Source organism: Salvelinus namaycush, chromosome 2 (genome assembly GCF_016432855.1).
Source record: "Salvelinus namaycush isolate Seneca chromosome 2, SaNama_1.0, whole genome shotgun sequence".
Classification (NCBI taxonomy): Eukaryota; Metazoa; Chordata; class Actinopteri; order Salmoniformes; family Salmonidae; genus Salvelinus; species Salvelinus namaycush.
In genome coordinates, this window is record NC_052308.1 from 7,693,167 (window position 1) to 7,717,839 (window position 24,673).

Consider the following 24,673-nt stretch of genomic DNA (forward strand, 5'->3'; position numbering starts at 1 on the left):
TAGGGGCTTGTCCGGGATGTAAGGTTGGTTCCTAGACATTTTGGCGTATAGTATTTTGTTGCGTTATGATGGGTTGATGCTCTCTGTACAGCACTTTGAGATATCAGCTGATGTAAGAAGGGCTATATAAATACATTTGATTTGATTTGATTTGGGATGTGCTTTGGTTGGTACTCACTGCCTAATCTTATAAGTGTTCGGTATAGTGCCTTAGAGACTTATCAGTGATTTTTGTTGTCCGGTGATGTCATCAAACCTGGAAAAGTATGCCAGTAGGCCTAATACTAGTGTTGTTAAGCTAACTGGTGTGATTATTTTGTTTGGGAGAAAATGTGGAGTTAGTGTTTTGATCAACTCTGTAGGTGCTTTGTTTGCATCTTTTGTTACAGCTTTTTTGAGTTGCGCTGTTTGGTAGCACCAGGGATGGTGGCCTTTGTTTATGTGCTGTTTGGAAGGCCCAGGGATGGTGGCCTTTGTTTATGTGCTGTTTGGAAGGCCCAGGGTTGGTGACCTTTGTTTATGTTTGTTTGGTAGGCTCAGGGTTTGTTGTCTTTGTTTGTTTGTTTGGTAGGCCCAGGGTTTGTTGTCTTTGTTTATGTTTTTTTGGTAGACCCAGGGTTGGTTGTCTTTGTTTGTTTGTTTGGTAGGCCCAGGGTTTGTTGTCTTTGTTTATGTTTGTTTGGTAGGCCCAGGGTTGGTTGTCTTTGTTCATGTTTGTTTGGTAGAACTTGCCACTGAGGTGGATTGTGTGCTGCGTTGGAGAGAGGAACATTGGTTAGTTTTCAGCCCCCTGCCCAGGCTGGAAACTCTTGCTCTACTTGCTTTTGGGACATTGGTCCGAGGAGGTGAGTACAATCTGCTGTGTACCACAGTGGGAAATGTGGGCAGGGTAGTGCCATTTGCTACCCGGAGCTATAGCCTTTCTTTTCCCCTGTTAGGCTTAGCGACATGTTCCACTTTGGAATATGTTGGGCGTGGTTATTTTGTTTGTTATTTTTGTGTGGTGTCCGTGGGTGGAGCAGTTGTCTCTGGGGCACATCCGTGGCTCGGGGGGAATCCACCAGCGTGCTGGGGGGGTTTTCCGTGCCAGCGGGCTACAGCGCGTAATTACCCACTGTGAATCCACACGAAGACTAGGGTTGAGCTATGGTAGGATTTGGGAAAGGTTTTTATATATCTAATCTCTCTCCTGTGGTGCCCAGTGTGATTGGCGTTTCTCTTGTTGTGATCCGGTCTGGTGTGCTCAACAGAGGGAAAGAGATTTTTTCTTAGCAGTTACTTGTGACTATGACGTCTAATGTAGACGAGTTCATTTGCGTTCCATCAGAGGAACTGTTAGAATGATGTACTAAAAACAGATGTGGAAGATCCCTGAACAATACCAGGTTGAAATTAGTGATAAACTTAAAAAATTATGTTTTTGAAGGCCAATCTGATGGAGTGGTATACTCGTAGGTACCACTGGGGCAGCCTCTGCCGAGGACTTGCCACCCACCAGCCGTCTCCCAGTTTCGCTACAAAGGCTGCTCTGTCTGTTAGGCCTAGTAGTCTTTCTTTTGAACAGCACCAAGAACTGTTTCTGTTACAGCTAGAGTATGATTGTGTTAACCTAGAACATGATTGCGTTAACTTCTTATGGCTGGGATCCTGTTAACGGGATCGATATGACAACAGCCAGTGAAAGTGCAGGACGCCAAATTCAAAACAACAGAAATCTCATAATTAAAATTCCTCAGACATACAAGTATTTTACACCATTTTAAAGATAAACTTGTTGTTAACCCCACCACAGTGTCCGATTTCAAAAAGGCTTTACGACGAAAGCACAACATATCATTATGTTAGGTCAGCACCTATTCACAGAAAAACACAGCCATTTTTCCAGCCAGAGAGAGGAGTCACAAAAAGCAGAAATAGAGATAAAATGAATCACTAACATTTGATGATCTTCATCAGATGACACTCATAGAACTTCATGTTACATAATACATGTATGTTTTGTTCGATAAAGTTCATATTTATATCCAAAAATCTCAGTTTACATTGGCGCGTTATGTTCAGTAATGTTTTGCCTCCAAAACATCCGGTGCATTTGCAGAGAGCCACATCAATTTACAGAAATACTCATAATAAACATTGATAAAAGATACAAGTATTACACATGGAACTTTAGATAAACCTCTCCTTAATGCAACTGCTGTGTCAGATTTCAAAAAAACTTTGCGGAAAAAGCACACCATGCTATAATCTGAGTACAGCGCTCAGAGCCCAAACAAGCCATGAAGATATCCGCCATGTTGTGGAGTCAACAGATGTCAGAATAGCATTATAAATATTGACTTACCTTTGATGATCTGCATCAGAATGCACTCCTAGGAATCCCAGTTCCACAATAAATGTTTGATTTGTTCCATAAAATCCATAATTTATGTCCTCCTTTTTGTTCGCGAGTTCAGTACACAATCCAAACTCACGACACGCGGGCAAGTCCATGCGAAAGTTCAGACGAAAAGTCATATTACAGTTCGTAGAAACATGTCAAACGAAGTATAGAATCAATCTTTAGGATGTTTTTAACATAGATCTTCAATAATGTTCAAACCGGAAAATTCCTTTGTCTTCAGAAATGCAATGGAACGCAAGCTAACTCACGTGAACACGCATGGTCAGCTCATGGCACTCTGCCAGACCCATGACTCAAAGAGCCCTCATTCCCCCCTCCTTTACAGTAGAAGCATCAAACAAGGTTCTAAAGACTGTTGACATCTAGTGGAAGCATTAGGAAGTGCAATATGACCAATATCCCACTCTATCTTCGAATGGCCATGAGTTGAAAACCTACAAACCTCAGATTTCCCACTTCCTGGTTGGATTTTTTCTCAGGTTTTTGCCTGCCATATGAGTTCTGGTATAGTCACAGACTTCATTCATACAGTTTTAGAAACTTCATAGTGTTTTCTATCCAAATATACTAATAATATGCATATATTAGCAACTGGGCATGAGTAGCAGGCAGTTTACTCTGGGCACCTTATTCATCCAAGCTACTCAATACTGCCCCCAGCCATAAGAAGTTAAGCTGGAGCATGATCGTGTTCAGCATGAAAATGAAATAGAATTTAAACAGGATTTGGAGCTCAGTAAAATCAAGCTGTAACAAGAGTGGCTGGAATTGGTTTGGCATGGAAAGCTCTCGGGGGAGAGTTTGCTTAGGGAAGGTGACCCTGATTCACCTAGGGGTCGCTCCTCTCTCGGTCGTGCCCCGGAGACATTTGATATTGTTGGAAACTTACGGCTGGTGATGGGGGGGTGACAAGTTGGGAGGGTCGTCAGTGAAATGGGACACCCGAGCGTAGGTGTTTCCCATTTTGCTGACGACCCTCACAGCTCCACCCACCAACATTCTATTAAGGAAAACAAGAACAGATTGGCAGACAGAGTGGGAGGGTCATCACAAGTTCAATCTTGGTTTCATCAGACCAGAGAATCTCGTTTCTCATGGTCAGAGTCTTTTATGTGCCTTTTGGCAAACTCCAAGCGGGCTATCATGTGCCTTTTACTGAGGAGTGGCTTCTGTCTGGCCACTACCATAAAGGCCTGATTGGTGGAGCACTGCAGAGATGGTTGTCCTTCTGGAAGGTTCTCCCATCTCCACAGAGGAACTCTGGAACTCTGTCAGAGTGACCATCGGGATCTTGGTCCCCTGATTGCCAAGTTTACCCGGGCGGCCAGCTCTAGGAAGAGTCTTGGTGGTTCCAAACTTCTTCCATTTAAGAATGATGGAGGCTGCTGTGTTCTTGGGGACCTTCAATGCTTCAGATTTTTTTTGCACCTGAGCTCAATTTTGAGTCTCATAGCAAAGGGTCTGAATACTTATGTAAATAAGGTATTTCTGTTTTTATTTTTTATAAATGCTAATTTCTAAAAACATGTTTTCGCTTTGTCATTATGGGGTATTGTGTGTAGATTTATGTGGATTTTTATTTATTTAATACATTTGGAATATGGCTGTAAGTAACAAAATGTGGAAAAAGTCAAGGAGTCTGAATACTTTCCCGAATGTACTGTAAACACTCTAAATAGGTCAGGAGCCAGACAGGGGGCCTAGGAAGGAACGAAAATGAATTATTTAGGCTATATTATTTAAATTATTTCAAGGCTATAGCCTAAAAATAAATGTATTTTGAAGTATTTGCAAGTGCGACACAATAGGCTGGTATGGACATAAAGCGTGCAGCATTTAGACAACATTACGTTGTATTAAATCATCGTAGTCCATACATTGTGCATATAGGCTGTAACTTACTTAGAATTAAATACAAAGTAAACGAAAAATGCCTTTGAATTGATTTATAATTATATTTGTTTGGCCAGTCTGTGGCCACATTCTGGCCAGTCTGTGGCTTGAGGCTCATGCGATGGTGCCTGGAAAGCAGGCCAGCAGCGGAGAATATTCCCTAAACACTTGCAGAGCCACTGGAGATGCTAAACACCCATTTGGCCACTCTTGCCAGGCTGGGTAAAGATGCAGACTTAAAAAAAAAAAAAAATCTATAGGTGTAACGGTCGTCTTGTGGTGAATGAGCGGACCAAGGCGCAGCGGGTAATGAATACATAATGAATTTAATAAAGAAAAGAATAACGATGACGAAGCACACTTTAGAAATTACAAAATGAACTAAACAGACCTGAACATGAGAACTACATGAAACGAAGAACGCACAAACAGGAAAAACGAATGCACGAACGAGACAGTACCGTGTGGTGCAACAAAACACAGACACAGCGACATACACCCACAAACAAACAGTGAGAACAGCCTACCTTAATATGGTTCTCAATCAGAGGAAACGTCAAACACCTGCCTCTAATTGAGAACCATATCAGGCAACACATTTAACCCAACATAGAAACACATAACATAGAATGTCCACCCCAACTCACGCCCTGACCAACTAAACACATACAAAAACAATGGAAAACAGGTCAGGAACGTGACAATAGGTAAGCCTAAAGGTTTTTAGGCAAAATAACCAAATCAAAACGGAAAGCTCCTTGAATGTGGGAATAAGTCAGGCCTATTGGGCCAAAATCAATTATGGCCTGTTGTGTAGATAATAGATTGAAAATGAACGAAACGTTTAAGAGAAAATATTTTTTTGTTTATAAATACTTTGCTACAATGAAACACTTAGTTATCTACCCCCCTCGTTCCACAATGATTCTTTAGTTGTGGATGTTCATGTAGCCAGCGTGTAACAACTGCGATATCCCGCGGGTAGAACAATGGCATCCGGTCTATAACCTAACAGTTTAGGACCATACCAGCAGGTAGTATCCAAGCTTGACACATAACAGTGGCCACTACATCACCACACTCCCTCTTGCTCTTGGTCCTCATCTTTGTAAGTCACCTTGATTTGGCACCTGTGCGTTTTATCCGTTTTTTTAAATGAAATTATTTAGCGAATTCCATGACAGTAGCTAAAGCAAGGGACTATTAGCAGCACACTAGTAGACTACAAATGCATGCTAGAGCGGGCATGCCCTGAGCTCGTGGAGTGAGCGCTACTGGAGCCAAATTGGAGCGGGCGAGAAGGCTGAAGCTCCAGCCTTGGGGAATCTTGCTCCAAGTTCCAATCAAATTGGACAAGCTCGGGTTCCAGGTCTGCACGACTCACATACTCTGGTAGGAGCTGAAGTTTACTGATGACCTCTAGTGGTGAGTTGTGTAACACTTTACTTACAGCCTGCAGGTAAAACAATGATTAGACTTGTTATAAAGGCTCATATATGCCAATGATCAGCTGTAGAGTGCTATATCTCCAGGCTTTAAGTAAAGTGTTTTAACGCTGGTTCCATATTAAATGGGGTCCTCCACATAGTCTAGAGCCAAACTCAACTCTGGACCTCGAAGCCAGTTCCACTGCATTTTTTTCATTGTCCCCCTCTAATTAGAGACTGATTTAGACCTGGGATACCAGGTGTGTGCAATTCATTATCAGGTAGAACAGAAAACCAGCAGGCTCCGGACCTAGTAGGGTTAGGCGTTGAATACCCCGGGTCTAGAGTATACATAAATGGACACTACACTCTTAGAAAAAAAATTGCTATCTAGAACCAAAAAGGGTTATTCGACTGTCCCCATAGGATAACCCTTTGAAGAAACTTTTGGTTCCAGGTAGAATATTTTGGGTTTCCATGTAGAACCCTTTCCAAAACAGTTCTAACTGGAACCCAAAAGAGTTCTACATGGAACCAAAAAGGGTTCACTTATGGGGACAACCGCATAACGCTTTTTTCTAAGAGTGCACGTTTACATGTCCACAGAGTGCATATTTTTGGAGCATCATACAAGGGTGCAGATTTACTTTTTTGTTTTACATTATCCTCTTGGATCCAGCACCGGGGATTTATTTTAATGGATGTATACCACCCCTCTATCCACAGAATGCATGTACCTATCATCATCACAATAGTCATATCAATGTTTTGATGAAGCATTTTATTTTGTTGTATGCAGATGAACGGGCACTACAGTTTGTAGAGTAAATAGCTATTATTCTAAACAGACAGACTTCTAGACCACTAGGGCTTTCCCACATGTCCGACCACTGGTTCCCCTACATACAGTACGCAAAACGAGGTAAAATACAAGGTAAATGCATCGTTAAATATGCATGCTCTCTTTCTCTCCCTGTTAGAGTGTGTGTTGTGAGTATGAGTGGTGGCTCAGGTAAAGCATTTACGGAGTTAGCTAGGCTTGTGTTTCAGAGCTCTCATTTTGAGAGCTGATGGTTAAAGTGTTTTACCCCACAATCGGATGTGTGCAGTCCCAAAATTTCCCCCGACAGCCATATATCCCAGATCTCCAGAATAAACTTCTAGCAGCAGAAAATTCAGTTTCCTCATCAATATTTCAGTGGAGGCTCCACTTTCTGCCTTTTTTTGCAGTGCACTTTGTACTGTAGCTTTTTGTCCCCATGTCAGTAAGAGTACACACCTCTTGTGTTGAGAGAGCAGTCAGGCTATTATAGCCTTCACTACCTCCCAGGGTTGCTAAGGAAACGAACACTATAGCTGTGTCATATAACAGTCACACATATTACAAGTATAATCTCTGCTGAAGATTCTGTTTGATTCACTAGCTCAAAATATAAGGATTAAGATTTAACAGGATTGTGTGTTGTATAGATTCAAATTCTCCCAATTATTTGGAGATGTTAAAAAACATTGAAAATTGAAAATTTTGCCAGTTAAGAGACCCAAATCATTGGCATCAGTTTCCATAAGATTATGTTTAGGATTCAACTGACAGAATAAAAACATAAACAAAGTTTGGTCAATTTGTACAGTAAGCTCACAGTAGAATTCAATGCTTATTTATGGTGATCGAGCATGCAATGACTGTTAGATCAGAGATAGCAAGGTGGAGACTGAGCTGGGACACATTAAAGGTGACTTATCATTTTCATTCATAAAAAAGACAGGACATAGAAGTTGCATAATAAACTGAAGCCATGGCAACAAAAACAGTTGTTATGGTTACAGTGTTGAGCCAGAGGAGACAGGATCTAGTATTTCCCATGGGGAAGTGGGGCTCTCGTTGGGTTGTTACTGTAAATGTGATCATACATACAGCAAATTCCCAGAATTCGCTCATATTCCCACATTTCTTTGGCTCCTTTAATTTGGTCAGCGACAGTCCATTTCTGATGACAAGCCTATTCCCGTGTCACCATTGATGGAGTAGGGTGGTGTTGGATCAATTTTGTATTTGTGCTGAACCTTTGTGGAGGCCCACGTAGGCTAATTAATGTTTGAACCTTCGAAAAAGCCACTGTTGTAAACATGTAACCAGAAAAAAGGAAGGGTTTGTTGTTCACATGCTCTCACACCTAAACCCAACAGATGGTCAGAGGTACTAGAAGTGATGAGTCCAGAAAGCAGTGAGGTCAGGAAATTACACAGGAAATTACAGGCACATGAGGAACATGGTCAGAGGTACTACAAGTACACTCAATGCTGCCTTGGGGAAAGTATGTATTCTATACCAGTGTTTCTCATTCCCAGGATCCTGGGTCCGGCGGGCACCGGTCCCTGGGACATTGCTGAGTGGTCCATCAGATGTTTATCTGACTGACACCGATTTCATCTGATCTTGAGAGCAGGTTTTCAACATAAACAGTCATCCAAGGAACCATAGCTTACCAGTCCCTGGTACAACGGTGGGTAGAGAAACACTGTTGTATACCGTTACACTGAACAAGGCTCAACAGTGTAGAACTGCTCTGCTCTGCTCGACAGTGATTTGTCAAGGGTCTTGCAGCTAAATGTCATTATTGTGATCCAGTAGGACATGCTGCTGCTGTTGCTCAGGGGGACTTCAGGGGGAAAACACCAAACACTGCATAACACTCAACACAGGAGCAACTCACATAGAAAAGATAGAAAAACAGTGAGAATCTTTTGTACTGTACAGCATATTTAAAACCTTACATGGAATGACAGATGAAAAAGAAAAAAAACAGGACTGTACAGTTTCGCATAGCATCCAGATTGCAAAAAAAAAAAAAATCTGCTAATATTTACAATGCACAGTGCATAGCTTATTCTGGCTATGCAGGCACCATTGACTATACCATATCACTAGTGTTACGAGGGAACATACTTACATACTGCCAGGTAAATGTCATCATAACCACAGCACAACATTGGAATAGAACACGGCAGAATATTTTTCCTGCGCTCGTAGGTGTTGTGGTGTTGTTGGTACACACATACTGCCATGGTTTGACTGTGGTAACAATCCCAGTGTTGTAGCTGATATGTGTTGGTTATGTTGGTGCTGGGTTTCTCTGATGTGGGTCCTAGGGGAGTGTTTAAATAAAGACTGTTCAGTCAGTGTGTTGGTTGGTCGGGCAAAGAGGGGGAACAGGGAAGCATTGCTTTGAAGTCTCTGGCAATGTGCAGTATGATTGGACGGTTCAGTCTGGGTGACCCAAGCAACTAGATGTGCTCTACGTAATTAGCAGGATATAAGCCCAACAAAATGGTCTCTACGTAATTAGCAGGATATGAACCCAACTAGATGGGCTCTACGTAATTAGCAGGATATAAACCCAACTTGCCACTGTCCAACAGGCCTTTACACCAGCCCTGCTCATCCTCGTCTTCTAGTTTAGTAAGCTTGTCTCCTGTGAGAAAGGACGGAGCGCGAGATGGAGAGGGAGAGATGGAGCGAGAGAGAGAGGGAGAGCGAGATGGAGAGAGATCGAGAGAGAGGAAGGGAAGGAGAGAGGGAGACATCAGATCGACATATAATTTTGATTGATATTTGATTGAGTTATCAACAAACATGAATTCAATTTGAATTCAATATGAAATCAACCAAACCTTGAAACTCTGTTGTTGATTTTTGGTTGAAATTTGGGTTAAATTTGAGGTGTGTATGTCAACTTTTTGCAAACTGTACCTCAAACTGATGCCAGTTCATATGCATGCCAGGGCCGTGGATGTTGCTATTGTTTGTTTTCTTTTTGGGATGAAAAAGGTAATGAGACAAAAAAACTGATTTTTATGTTTGGAAACCTTTTATCCTACTGCGGGTTAGTTAGATGATTGGTTTTAAATCATATATATCAAAACAAATATAATTGAAAAGTTCAGTGCACAATTTAGTGTCTTTCTTGTGGTACCCAATCAACAGATTCCGTTTCTAAAAAGTTCACAAGTAGTTGTAGTCATAGCAGCAGTAGTAGTAGCAGTATTGTCCCAAATGGGAAATAGATTTTTTGGCATAACATTTTCAAAAGATACATGACAACATGACAAACACAGAATCACAACCAAATAGAGATGTTAGTTCTCGTTGGGATGCTCACCTGCTTTAAAGGTGAGTTCGTCCTGTTCCTGCCCGTCGTAGTCGTACAGCGCCTTCACCCGTACGCCCTTCGCTGACTCCTCCTCAAAGGGGTTGGCCCCACCCCCATTGGTGTCTGAGCCGGAGTTTGGCGCGGCCTGCTCATCGTCTGACCACTCTGCCGACTGGTCCTGAGAGGAGTAGGCCTGGTTCTTATCAGAGCTGCTCACACTGTGGAGGAGGAGACGTTTCAACATCATAGACCATCATCATCATCATTGTTCGGTTGCAGAACAGTTTCACCACAAGCTTCCTCCAGTAACTAGGATCACTATCCAACAACATGGTCGTCATGTGACCAGCACACAGGAGAAAGGGCTGAGTGAATTGGAGACACAAACTGGATGTTTCACTTTTATGAGCTGATCTCTTTATTTATGTCAACCCAGCACGAGAAAACATGCAACAGTATATGCCCCGCCACCACTTTCTTGTTCTGCTATAATAACATAATAATACTAAAACAACTGGGTGACATCATCTTCTGGCCACTAAACAGCCCTTGTGGAGATATTACCAAACACAACTGTGACATTTCACAACAGGTTATTGGAAAGGGAAAGGGGATACCTGGTCAGTTGAACAACTGAATGCATTCAACCTAAATATTCTGCATTTAACCCCATCAGAGAGGTGCGGGGGGCTGCCCTTATCGACATCGTAGTGATACTGTAGTTTGCAATAACATCGCATGCTTCGTATTTATGAACTGTTAACTTTATATCAACATGAATCATTGCTGCCACCTCCTGGACATTAGACAAGATAAATGTTCTAGCCCCCATTACAACAGGAAATAGTATTGAGCAAACAACTGATGTCATCTGCATGAAAACAGATATAACATCTCATACACAGAATTCATACATTGCCTATTGCACCTATGGGCTGTTCTGGCTCGCACAAGGCATATTTACTATTTAACCCCTTACACACTACACATCGGACAAGGCTTACTTACTTACTATTGCACAATGCCTATTACACCCCTGACATCGTAAAAATAGATACATTCTGCTGTTAGTATTGATAAAACATGAAAATGGTCTCTGTGATGACACTCACAGTGACTCTACATGTTAGAAAGGCATGTTTGTTCTATTACAGAAGGTAACCGTGGTGGTGGAGAGACCAACCTGCCCCTGTCTGTGAGACCAACCTGCCCCTGTCTATGAGACCAACCTGCCCCTGTCTATGAGACCAACCTGCCCCTGTCTGTGAGACCAACCTGCCCCTGTCTGTGAGACCAACCTGCCCCTGTCTGTGAGACCAACCTGCCCCTGTCTGTGAGACCAACCTGCCCCTGTCTGTGAGACCAACCTGCCCCTGTCTGTGAGACCAACCTGCCCCTGTCTGTGAGACCAACCTGCCCCTGTCTGTGAGACCAACCTGCCCCTGTCTGTGAGACCAACCTGCCCCTGTCTGTGAGACCAACCTGCCCCTGTCTGTGAGACCAACCTGCCCCTGTCTATGAGACCAACCTGCCCCTGTCTATGAGACCAACCTGCCCCTGTCTGTGAGACCAACCTGCCCCTGTCTATGAGACCAACCTGCCCCTGTCTGTGAGACCAACCTGCTCCTGTCTGTGAGACCAACCTGCCCCTGTCTGTGAGACCAACCTGCCCCTGTCTGTGAGACCAACCTGCCCCTGTCTATGAGACCAACCTGCCCCTGTCTCCAGCCGGTGCTGCCACATGGTCCGGTGCTGCCACATGGTCCGGTGCTGCCACATGGTTCGGTGCTGCTGTCACGCTAGTCAGTATTATACCGTCTGCCCCTTTCTTCGACTTCTCTCGTTTGCTGATCATGTGAGTGAGCTCTGGATTGTACTCCTGGAAGGAAGGAAGGCAGGGAGCAAGCCACAGTTACAAGTCAATTCCTAGTTTTTCCCATTCAGTCAATGGAGGAAGTGAATTGAAATTAATTCCATGAGTTGAAAACGATCAATTAAACACACGCATTGTTAGGCTAACTGGGAAGAAGTGGTTGTGTACCTCAAACTGGGGCCAGTTCATATGCATACCAGGGCCGTGGTTGTTGCTGAACCACTTCAGGTCATCTTGTGCACTGGCAGAGGTGATGGTGCGCTCCAGGTCTCTGTACACTGTGGCGTAACTGAAGACGGATAGACATAGAGAGAAGTTACACCTCTGTTCTGACACATTCATCTGGACTCAGTGTAGTGTATCATTATGGTGGTGCCCAGGTGGTGGGCCAAGGTGTGTGTGAGTATGGACATACCTTTGGTTCTCGGTGAGGTTGAGGTGTCGTTTGATGTCTAACAGCACCTCCCTGAGGAAGCTCAGTCTCTTATCCTCAAACTGCTGACACGTGTCAAACACTGTCTCCATGTTCTCCATGTACTGGGGCGTACACTTCCTCAGCTCATCCAGAGCCTTCTCATACTTCTCCTTAGCCTGCATTGTGAAGATCAGACAGAGAGTATGTTAATAACATGTCAGGGATAAACAACCACACAGGCTGTACAGTTCAGAGCTGAGGGGCCGTTGACCCCCGCAAAGCGGGTTACATTTTTTTATGTTTCAGAGCCCTTTCAGAATGTGTTTAAATGTTTCAGAGCCCTTTCAGAATGTGTTTAAATGTTTCAGAGCCCTTTCAGAATGTGTTTAAATGTGTCAGAGCCCTTTCAGAATGTGTTTTAATGTTTCAGAGCCCTTTCAGAATGTGTTTTAATGTTTCAGAGCCCTTTCAGAATGTGTTTAAATGTGTCAGAGCCCTTTCAGAATGTGTTTTAATGTTTCAGAGCCCTTTCAGAATGTGTTTTAATGTTTCAGAGCCCTTTCAGAATGTGTTTAAATGTTTCAGAGCCCTTTCAGAATGTGTTTTAATGTTTCAGAGCCCTTTCAGAATGTGTTTTAATGTTTCAGAGCCCTTTCAGAATGTGTTTAAATGTTTCAGAGCCCTTTCAGAATGTGTTTTAATGTTTCAGAGCCCTTTCAGAATGTGTTTTAATGTTTCAGAGCCCTTTCAGAATGTGTTTTAATGTTTCAGAGCCCTTTCAGAATGTATTTTAATGTTTCAGAGCCCTTTCAGAATGTGTGTAAATGTTTCAGAGCCCTTTCAGAATGTGCGCCCCCCCCACCACACTTATGTCAGTCATCAGTCATTGCATACCTTAGAGAGCTATTTACAACTTGTCAGAAATGTCCAGATCAATTAGTCCATGTCAGCTAACGTTTTCTAGCTAGGTTTTTTTGCCCATCGATTTTGTTGTTACATTTAAGTCACTCACATATCACATGAGACATGGCCAAATGTGTCATTTTGCAGGAGATAAGTCTACAAGAGGGCTGTGAACAGTTTGAGCCATGAACAGTGCTTGTGCCCATAGAAATAGGTGTGGCAAGCTCGCACCGGGGGCGGAGCGGGATGTTCCCCAATGCTGGAAGGGGGGCCTGAGTGTAAATGTTTGGGAACCCCTTCACTATACTAGTGAATAGATAATCATTGGGCCAAGATCTGGTCAGGACGCATGGTCAAGAAAAACTCCTGGAACTATTAATGGCAATAGGATGAGATGCCTCCCTATCATGAAGAGACGGAGGAAGAGGAGGGTGAGCAGTGGAGGGTCTGGGCAGTAGGAGTCTGGGGAGTAGGGGCCTGGGGAGTAGGGGCCTGGGCAGTAGGGGCCTGGGCAGTAGGGGTCTGGGCAGTAGGGGCCTGGGCATTAGGGGCCTGGGCAGTAGGGGCCTGGGCAGTAGGGGCCTGGGCAGTAGGGGTCTGGGCAGTAGGGGCCTGGGCAGTAGGGGCCTGGGCAGTAGGGGCCTGGGCAGTAGGGGCCTGGGCAGTAGGGGTCAGGGGAGTAGGGGCCTGGGCAGTAGGGGCCTGGGCAGTAGGGGCCTGGGCAGTAGGGGTCAGGGGAGTAGGGGCCTGGGCAGTAGGGGTCAGGGGAGTAGGGGTCTGGGCAGTAGGGGTCTGGGCAGTAGGGGCCTGGGCAGTAGGGGCCTGGGCAGTAGGGGCCTGGGCAGTAGGGGCCTGGGCAGTAGGGGCCTGGGCAGTAGGGGTCTGGGCAGTAGGGGTCAGGGGAGTAGGGGTCTGGGCAGTAGGGGCCTGGGCAGTAGGGGCCTGGGCAGTAGGGGCCTGGGCAGTAGGGGTCAGGGGAGTAGGGGTCTGGGCAGTAGGGGTCTGGATAGCTCACCTTCTGAGAGTCCTGCTTGCACTTGTCCACCTTGTCCAGGAGCTTCTTCTGCTGGTCGGCTGTGACTGAGGTGTCTGCCTTGCTGTTGGCCTCTCTGCTGGACGCCACCTTCTCCTCCTTACACGCCAGGTGGTACGTCTTCTTGGCAGTCTCAAGCTGAGGAGAGAAGATATGGTATATTTTTGAAGGATATTTACACTTTTGGAGGTATCATTTGAATGCAAACTACTTCAAGGTTACAGCAGAGCGTGGTGCATGTTCTGATTCGGCAATGCTCAAGTGTACAGTAGTTCAGGTGGTTGCCCCTCACCTCCTTGAGCTTCTTGGCCCATGGTTTCTGGGCCTTCTTGAAGCCCTCCTCTGCCTCTTTGGTTTCCTTGAAGCCTCCCATCATCTGCTTGTGGTAGGAGTCCTTCTGCCAGTTCTTCACCTTCTCAAAGTCATTGTTGAGCAGTCCGTTCTTCACATCCTGGTGCAGCTCACTCACCTTCTCAGCCTCGGTCATCATTGCCACCCAGGCCCTCTCCACACTGCCGTACTGGGGCCCTGAGGGAGAGGGAGAAGAGGTAGGGTTAGAGGGAGAAGGAGAAGGAGAAGAGGGTCAGGGTTAGAGGGAGAAGGAGAAGAGGGTCAGGGTTAGAGGGAGAAGGAGAAGAGGGTTAGGGTTAGAGGGAGAAGGAGAAGACGGTCAGGGTTAGAGGGAGAAGGAGAAGACGGTCAGGGTTAGAGGGAGAAGGAGAAGGAGAAGACGGTCAGGGTTAGAGGGAGAGGGAGAAGAGGTAGGGTTAGAGGGAGAAGGAGAAGAGGGTTAGGGTTAGAGGGAGAAGGAGAAGAGGGTTAGGGTTAGAGGAAGAAGGGGGAGGTCCATTAGCATGTTGAGAAACAGATGGAAGTATTACTCTATGACTCAATGAATATCCTGCACATTGCATTCGCTGAACTCCATGACAAAACTAGAAAGAGTTTATAAAAAGAAAGCATGCTCCTACAGATGGCAATATAACTCTTCCAATCCACAGTGAGCTGCTGGGTGTGTCTCCCCTTCTCCCCTCGTACCTTTATCCACCAGCTGTCTCCATCTCTTAGACCAGTCGGTCAGCTGCTGGCTGTAGGCCTTCTCGATTTTGGCTCGCTCTTGTATACAGTTCATCAGGTCATTGCAGAGCCGGTGGCCATCATCAATCCGCTTCACAGCACGCTTATAGTTCCCCACCTTTCATAGGTACCAGAATGAGAGGCATTTCAATTACATTCAAAACATTCCACCTTAAGAATGTGGCGTTCCACGAACAGTGGTGTCAGTGTCTCCCTACTGAGTGATCATTGTCGTGCCACCTTAAGAACGGTGGTGTCAGTGTCTCCCTACTGAGTGATCATTGTCGTGCCGCCTTAAGAACGGTATTGTCAGTGTCTCCCTACTGAGTGATCATTGTCGTGCCACCTTAAGAACGGTGGTGTCAGTGTCTCCCTACTGAGTGATCATTGTCGTGCCGCCTTAAGAACGGTATTGTCAGTGTCTCCCTACTGAGTGATCATTGTCGTGCCACCTTAAGAACGGTATTGTCAGTGTCTCCCTACTGAGTGATCATTGTCGTGCCACCTTAAGAACGGTATTGTCAGTGTCTCCCTACTGAGTGATCATTGTCGTGCCACCTTAAGAACGGTGGTGTCAGTGTCTCCCTACTGCGTGATCATTGTCGTGCCACCTTAAGAACGGTATTATCAGTGTCTCCCTACTGAGTGATCATTGTCGTGCCACCTTAAGAACGGTATTGTCAGTGTCTCCCTACTGCGTGATCATTGTCGTGCCACCTTAAGAACGGTATTGTCAGTATCTCCCTACTGAGTGATCATTGTCGTGCCACCTTAAGAACGGTATTGTGGGCCTCCCGGGTGGCGCAGTGGTCTAGAGCACTGTATTCGCAGTGCTAGCTGCGCCACCAGAGTCTCTGGGTTCGCGCCCAGGCTCTGTCGCAGCCGGCCGCGACCGGGAGGTCCGTGGGGCGACGCACAATTGGCTTAGCGTCGTCCGGGTTAGGGAGGGTTTGGCCGGTAGGGATATCCTTGTCTCATCGCGCTCCAGCGATTCCTGTGGCGGGCCAGGCGCAGTGCGCGCTAACCGAGGGGGGCGGGTGCACGGTGTTTCCTCCGACACATTGGTGCGGCTGGCTTCCGGGTTGGAGGCGCGCTGTGTTAAGAAGCAGTGCGGCTTGGTTGGGTTGTGCTTCGGAGGACGCATGGCTTTCGACCTTCGTCTCTCCCGAGCCCGTACGGGAGTTGTAGCGATGAGACAAGATAGTAATTACTAGCGATTGGATACCACGAAAAATTGGGGAGAAAAGGGGATCAAAAATTTTAAAAAAAGAAGAAAAAAAATAAAAATAAAAAGAACGGTATTGTCAGTGTCTCCCTACTGAGTGATCATTGTCTTGCCACCTTAAGAACGGTATTGTCAGTGTCTCCTTAATGAGTGATCATTGTCGTGCCACCTTAAGAACGGTATTGTCAGTGTCTCCTTAATGAGTGATCATTGTCGTGCCACCTTAAGAACGGTGGTGTCAGTGTCTCCTTAATGAGTGATCATTGTCGTGCCACCTTAAGAACGGTGGTGTCAGTGTCTCCTTAATGAGTGATCATTGTCGTGCCACCTTAAGAACGGTGGTGTCAGTGTCTCCTTAATGAGTGATCATTGTCGTGCCACCCTAAGAGGGACTCCCCCCTAGCCTGCAGGATGGGACTTGATGCCTGGGAAGAGCAAGAGTATAGGGGATGGTAGGGGCTAGTGGTGCTAAAATAAGAATAATAACAATAATACATTGAATTTATAACTTGCTTTTCATTGAAAAACTGTCTCAAAGTGCTACAGTGAGGTACAATAAAATAAATTAAAACAAGAGACATAGACAGAAAAGGACACAGCTAGACATGGACACTGACACAAAGTACACAGCTGACAAGGGGAAAGGACAACAAGGAACACAGCTACTCTATATCTAACAGAAAGCCTTCCTAAAGGGTTTCGGCCATTTTTAAAGGAGCCCAGAGTCTGAGGTGCCTTCAGGTGGTCCAGGAGTCAATTACAGAGTCAGAAAGACAGATCCCCCATAGAGCAGAGCTTGGTCCTGGGGGACGTGGAGGAGCAGGCTATCGCTCCATCTGAGGCACACACACACAATCCCTCCACATCAGTAGCCCTAGTCAGCGGCCTGTCACGCTGCCAGCTCTGCTGCAAAGCCAAAAGAGGGTGACGCAGTGCCAGCAAAGTGTGGACACCTGGAGTTGCTGGTTCAAATCCCAGTTCCACTGAAAGGGATACATGTTTGACTACATATTAATATATCTCCAAACAGGTGTGGTCTGTTCTCACCTCCCAGAAGCTGTCTGTGGCATCCTCCTGGCTGGCCGACTCGTCATAGGCCCCCGACATGATCCTAGATTTGGCAGAGAGGACGTGAGGAGGTTTTGGGAGTCTGCAGCAGAGTCTTGGTCTTCAGGCACTGAGGGGAGAAGAAAGAGGATAATTAATAATAGCAATACAATGTGGTCAGTTGCTTTCATCCAAACTACAAAAAATACAGCGAAAGGCCATTTCAGAGATTTGCTGTGGGAATTGAAAAAAACTGTTAAAGTTGTCCTTCTTAATCTGTGTAAACATTAGTTCAAACAGATGTGAGACAACTGATGATTGAAAGCAACAGAAGCTACAGCCCTCCCTACGTTCTGTTCCTGGTTCAGCAGCCCTCCCTCCGTTCTGGTACAACAGCCCTCCCTCCGTTCTGGTACAACAGTCCTCCCTCCGTTCTGGTACAACAGCCCTCCCTCCGTTCTGGTACAACAGCCCTCCCTCCGTTCTGGTACAACAGTCCTCCCTCCGTTCTGGTACAACAGCCCTCCCTCCGTTCTGGTACAACAGCCCTCCCTCCGTTCTGGTACAACAGCCCTCCCTCCGTTCTGGTACAACAGCCCTCCCTCCGTTCTGGTACAACAGCCCTCCCTCCGTTCTGGTACAACAGCCCTCCCTCCGTTCTGGTACAACAGCCCTCCCTCCGTTCTGGTCCTGGTACAACAGCCCTCCCTCCGTTCTGGTCCTGGTACAACAGCCCTCCCTCCGTTCTGGTCCTGGTACAACAGCCCTCCCTCCGTTCTGGTCCTGGTACAACAGCCCTCCCTACGTTCTGTTCCTGGTTCAGCAGCCCTCCCTCCGTTCTGGTACAACAGCCCTCCCTCCGTTCTGGTACAACAGCCATGCCGCTGTTCTGGTCCTGGTACAACAGCCCTCCCTCCGTTCTGGTACAACAGCCCTCCCTCCGTTCTGGTACAACAGCCCTCCCTCCGTTCTGGTACAACAGCCCTCCCTCCGTTCTGGTCCTGGTACAACAGCCCTCCCTCCGTTCTGGTACAACAGTCCTCCCTCCGTTCTGGTACAACAGCCCTCCCTCCGTTCTGGTACAACAGCCCTCCCTCCGTTCTGGTACAACAGCCCTCCCTCCGTTCTGGTCCTGGTACAACAGCCATGCCGCTGTTCTGGTCCTGGTTCAGCAGCCCTCCTTCTGTTCTGGTACAACAGCCCTCCCTCCGTTCTGGTCCTGGTACAACAGCCCTCCCTCCGTTCTGGTCCTGGTACAACAGCCCTCCCTCCGTTTTGGTCCTGGTACAACAGTCCTCCCTCTGCTCTGGTCCTGGTACAACAGCCCTCCCTCTGTTCTGGTACAACAGCCCTCCCTCCATTCTGGTCCTGGTACAACAGCCCTCCCTCCATTCTGGTCCTGGTACAACAGCCCTCCCTCCATTCTGGTCCTGGTACAACAGCCCTCCCTCCATTCTGGTCCTGGTACAACAGCCCTCCCTCCATTCTGGTCCTGGTACAACAGCCCTCCGTCTATTCTGGTCCTGGTTCCGCAGTCCTCCCTCTGTTCTGGTCCTGGTACAGAAGCCCTCCTTCTGTTCTGGTCCTGGTACAACAGTCCTCCCTCTGTTCTGGTCCTGGTACAACAGTCCTCCCTCTGTTCTGGTCCTGGTACAACAGTCCTCCCTCTGTTCTGGTCCTGGTACAACAGTCCTCCCTCTGTTCTGGTCCTGGTACAACAGTCCTCCCTCTGTTCTGGTCCTGGTACAACAGTCCTCCCTCTGTTCTGGTCCTGGTACAACAGTCCTCCCTCTGTTCTGGTCCTGGTACAACAGCCCTCCGTCTATTCTGGTCCTGGTACAGAAGCCCTCCTTCTGTTCTGGTCCTGGTACAGCAACCCTCCCTTTGTTCTGGTCCTGGTACAACAGTCCTCCCTCTGTTCTGGTCCTGGTACAACAGCCCTCCGTCTATTCTGGTCCTGGTTCCGCAGTCCTCCCTCTGTTCTGGTCCTGGTACAACAGTCCTCCCTCTGTTCTGGTCCTGGTACAACAGCCCTCCGTCTATTCTGGTCCTGGTTCCACAGTCCTCCCTCTGTTCTGGTCTTGGTACAACAGTCCTCCCTCTGTTCTGGTCCTGGTACAACAGCCCTCCGTCTATTCTGGTCCTGGTTCCGCAGTCCTCCCTCTGTTCTGGTCCTGGTACAACAGCCCTCCGTCTATTCTGGTCCTGGTTCCGCAGTCCTCCGTCTATTCTGGTCCTGGTTCCGCAGTCCTCCGTCTATTCTGGTCCTGGTTCCGCAGTCCTCCGTCTATTCTGGTCCTGGTTCCGCAGTCCTCCCTCTGTTCTGGTCCTGGTACAACAGTCCTCCCTCTGTTCTGGTCCTGGTACAACAGTCCTCCCTCTGTTCTGGTCCTGGTACAACAGCCCTCCGTCTATTCTGGTCCTGGTTCCGCAGTCCTCCCTCTGTTCTGGTCCTGGTACAGAAGCCCTCCTTCTGTTCTGGTCCTGGTACAGCAACCCTCCCTTTGTTCTGGTACTGGTACCCCAAGTTATTGTTACTGATTGTGGATTTATTTCTTGTGTTATTATCTTTCCATACTTGTTCTGTTTTTCTCTCTGCATTGTTGGAAAGGGCCCGTAAGTAAGGATTTCACTGTTGTTTACGCAACATGTGACCAATATGACATTAAAAAACACCTCAGACTCCATGAGGAATGATTTGTCTCAGAACAAAATAACAGTCTATCCATGCTCAAACGTGAACATTAGTGTCTCTAATATTAACACAGCGCTAAGTAGAAAGGGTAACATGCTAGTATGGAGAATGGTTTCCACTAACGGTGTTGTGGCTAGAGAGACCACCGGCTTGCTGGTTGAGTCCTTAATCAAGGCAAATATCATATTCTGTAATGCCTATGGCAGTAGAGCCTACAACTTCCAGATTGTACTCCAAGAGAGCGACCGGATGTCTCTTTCACATCCGATACAGCAACCCCTCATCAGCCATGCAATCACCTTGATGGCAGTCTGCTACCAACAAAAACAATGTATTTTAATTTGTTAAAATGTAAACTTTTATTTAACTAGGCAAGTCAGTTAAGAACAAATTCTTATTTACAATGACAACCTACCCCGGCCAAACCCGAACGATGCTGAGCCAATTGTGCGCCGCCCAATGGGACTCCCAATCACAGCTGGATGGGATACAGCCTGGATTTGAACCAGGGACTGCAGTGACACCTCTTGCACTGAGATGCAGTGCCTTAGACCGCTGCGCCCCTTGCGAGCCCAATAACAATAACACATCTTCACCAAACCAAGACCTGTATGTCGCATTTACAGCAACGACCTGTAACTATTCCCCAGGTCGTTGCTGTAAATGAGAATGTGTTCTCAGTCAACTTACATGGTAAAATAAGGGCAAAATTAAAATACAAATATTTTAAGCCATTCCCGAGGACGAAGGCTTAGTGACGCTGCCTGGGAGAGACAATAGAGGGCTCTGCTTTAGAGTGTGTGGGGGGGGGGGGGGGGGGGGGGGCACTGCATGGGTATTTGGGTCACCTCAGCCGTCCTAAACTAATGGCTGGAAAAATACTTGACAATTGGGAGTAGGAGAGAGGGAAAACGAGAGAGAGAAAGAGAGCGATACAGACTTCAAAATGCAGTTTCTCCCCAGACAAAACATGAGCACGGCTTTGGTTGAAATACAAAAAGGGCTTCGGGTGCATGGGGAATGTGTGAGAGCTGGAGGTGCGCTACAGTTGTTTAATCCATCAAACCACAAGAGGAGGATTTTGTTCTAATGTAGGACAGTCCTCTCTGGGAACAAGGCTAGATGGTAGTGTATCCACACAAACACCACCTCACACCTCTTCACCCGTTACTATCTTTCTGGCAGACAGCATATTTCTAAATGCTTCCTGTCCTAAACCATTGTAATATGTACAGAAATCAATACTTGAAATTGATCAAAATTCTAATGTATTAAGGCCTACTAGTCTTTTACACAAAAGAGCACATGTAGTCAGTCCAGTTAAACTCTAACACACCTAATAGTGACAAATGGAAAGGAACATGAATTACCCTTTTTCTCCTCTACATACCCCAGCAACACTATGAAGAAGATCACAACACACATATTTCATTAGGGCTCTCCATCTCCACACACATAACCAAATATACACACACACACACTCACACGCACACAGACACCTCAACCTCAAACACACCAGCACATCAACCAACTGCAATAACCAGACAGTGAGAAACCACTCTAGGCTATAGCCAAGACAAAGGACCGCAAATGAATGCACCCAAAAAGAGGGACGACGCAGGCAGACTACCTCCCTCCGTTCCGTCCTAACAACAAAAGCCTTACCCCCAGTCCTCCATTAGCAGAGTGAGACACGACGGCTAGCTACAGATACAGCTCCAGCTCTGAGGCACGTGGGCTCCACTCCTCTCTCTCCTCTCACTCTTCTCTCCTCCCGCCCCTTTGTTTTTGTTCAGCTCAGAGCCCCGTTTTCTCAGACAGCTGAGCTCTCGCATCATCACATCATACACCGTCAACAAACATAGACACTGTCTTTACCAAGAGCACAGACACTTCTGGCCAGGCAACGTGTTGAGTGAAAGCGTGTGAGTGTTTCAGTGTATGGTTGTGTGTGTGTTTCTCAATGGTTGAGTGATAATCCTCTGGTGTTTTGCTTGAATGGTTCAGTCAAGGAGGAAGAGAAAAGAGACCCAGAGGGAGACGGGGGAGGAGGAACGAGGGATGAGGAGAAGGGTGGGGGGAGGAGGAACGAGGGATGAGTGGAAGGGTGGGAGGAACGAGGAGAAGGGTGGGGGAGGAGGAACGAGGGATGAGGAGAAGGGTGGGGGAGGAGGAACGAGGGATGAGGAGAAGGGTGGGGGAGGAGGAACGAGGAATGAGGAGAAGGGTGGGGGAGGAGGAACGAGGGATGAGCGGAAGGGTGGGGGAGGAGGAACGAGGGATGAGGAGAAAGGTGGGGGGGACGAGGGATGAGGAGAAGGGTGGGGGGAGGAGGAACGAGGGATGAGGAGAAGGGTGGGGGGAGGAACGAGGGATGAGGAGAAGGGTGGGGGGGTGATGAGGAGAATGGTGGGGGGTGGGGGGGTTCGGGTGATGAGGGGGTGTACTAACCATGGCATCATGAGGGCACATGATTGCATTGATTGATAGGACTAGAGACAGTGAGGGTTAAGGAGAGACAGGGAACATGGAGGTGGGGAAATATAGTGTGAAGAGCCTCTGATGTGTAGCTAGGGAAGAGAGTGAGACACAGTGAGGAGGAAACAGAGAAGCAGACAGACATGGAGAATACAGGAGTAGAAGGTGGACAGGAAGGAGGGAAAGGAGGAGAGGTGATTGAAGATGGAGGGAAATATTAAATTGTACAGGTGTGAGCTTTAGACAGGTGCCTGCCTAAATTGAGACCCAATCACTGGCCACTTTAATCTTTAAACAATACCACTTTAAATAATGCCACTTATTACATATCTTACATTACTCATATCATATGTATATACTGTATTTTATACCATCTATTGCACCTTTCCTATGCCGCTCGGCCATCGCTCATCCATATATTTATATGTACATATTTTCATTCACCCCTTTTAGATTTGTGTGTATTAGGTAGTTGTTGGGGAATTGTTAGATTACTTGTTAAACATTACTGCACTGTCGGAACTAGAAGCACAAGCATTTAGCTACACTCGCATTAACAGCTGCTAACTATGTGTATGTGACCAATAACATTTGATTTCATTTGAGGTAATAGAGGGAAATGGCATGCATTATTATAATAATTATTATTATTATTATTACACAAGAGGTTGACTCCATTTCAAGAGAAAAATAGAGTGTATTATCAATCTCATCTAATATTCAGAGGCGGATTTGCGAGTTGCCATGCAGACAGAAGGCCAATAATAAAACCCTGATTTGAATATTCATGAAGCCAAGAGAGCAACTCGGTGCTATGATGAGATAGTCATACATGAGTGGTAATCAGCAGCCAGGAAAATCTGGCAGCACATTCCAGAACAAAAGGTAACATGACGATGCTTTTACTGCAGCTATTAGACCTGTGTAATATTATGCCATTCCTGTGAATGTAACCAGTAGTGCTTTCCTGTGTAGACCGAGTTGCTAGAGAGGAGGAGAGATGAGATGAGATGATAGGTGATTAAACATCACTGGGTAGAGCGCCAGACAGAGTGATGCTGAGCAGGGCGGGGCAGGACAGGGGAAGGAGGGGGGATGGGGGGATGGGGGGCGAGGGCAGTGGTAAGATAAGGGGGCCACAGCTACAGCTCCCAGCTAGCCACAGTAAAATTCCACTGCAGTAAAGGACAGGTCCTCTATATCTCAGAACCCATGGCAGCACCACAGCTATTCATTATAAACACTCAATGTGCTGCCTACACATCTCTCTGACTGCAGACACCCGAGTACATGTAGAGGAAATATTCAGGAAACAACCGAACTGCAAACTGATAACAATAACTTTATCTTAGGGCTTTTAAAGTCAAAATGTAGTCCTATTCTCTAAAAAAAGCTATTTTCAAAACAACTGAATGATTTCCTGTTATGTCCAGTTCAAAGGAGTATTTCACTGTACAGCTGACATTTACATAAAACACTCCCTCAATCTATGGGCATTGGTAATTTCCCTTGAAGGTAACTGTGTAAGTCCCAATTCCACTGGGCCATACCAACTAAGTCCCAATTCCACTGGGCCATACCAACTAAGTCCCAATTCCACTGGGCCATACCAAATACACAGCATTTATTGGAAATAGAAACCTATGAAAATATAGCCCTATTTGAATTTTTAAATCCTCCAGGTAACTTAAGCCAACTGTAGCCTACAGAGTACGAAACATGAATGCAAACATGCTTTCCGCGGTCAGGCTACTAAGGTACCTTAACAAATGATGACATGATGTCTGTGGTTGTACAGTAAATCTAACATGTCCTGGTTTGATTAGATATGAATCATTTGTCATTGTTACACTGAGACTGCCTGACATGTTACAATTCTGTCTGAATGGTGGTGTAAGCTACAAGTGCATGCCAGAGCAGGCAGGCTCAACACTGATTCATATTCATTAGGCCAGTGGTTTGTGCATTGTATTCCACTTTAAAACAGGTGTAGACTGTCCAACCGTCCTTCTGAAGCGCTACTGTGAATGGCCGTAAGATGCCATCTGTTGA

At 46.3% G+C, this 24,673-nt stretch overlaps 1 protein-coding gene across 1 annotated transcript; it reads right to left on the minus strand.

The window, feature by feature from the left end:
* Positions 1-8,680: 8,680 nt before the first annotated feature.
* LOC120024213 (protein kinase C and casein kinase substrate in neurons protein 1-like) lies at positions 8,681-17,508 on the minus strand. Its single transcript, XM_038968410.1, has 9 exons — positions 17,449-17,508; positions 15,138-15,294; positions 14,392-14,627; positions 14,082-14,237; positions 12,164-12,339; positions 11,917-12,037; positions 11,588-11,754; positions 9,885-10,093; positions 8,681-9,197 (listed from the first exon to the last, which is right to left on the minus strand). Exons 1-9 carry the CDS (start codon positions 17,506-17,508, stop codon positions 9,088-9,090), a joined length of 1,392 nt encoding a protein of 463 aa, XP_038824338.1. The 3' UTR covers positions 8,681-9,087.
* Between the last annotated feature and the right edge of the window lie 7,165 nt (positions 17,509-24,673).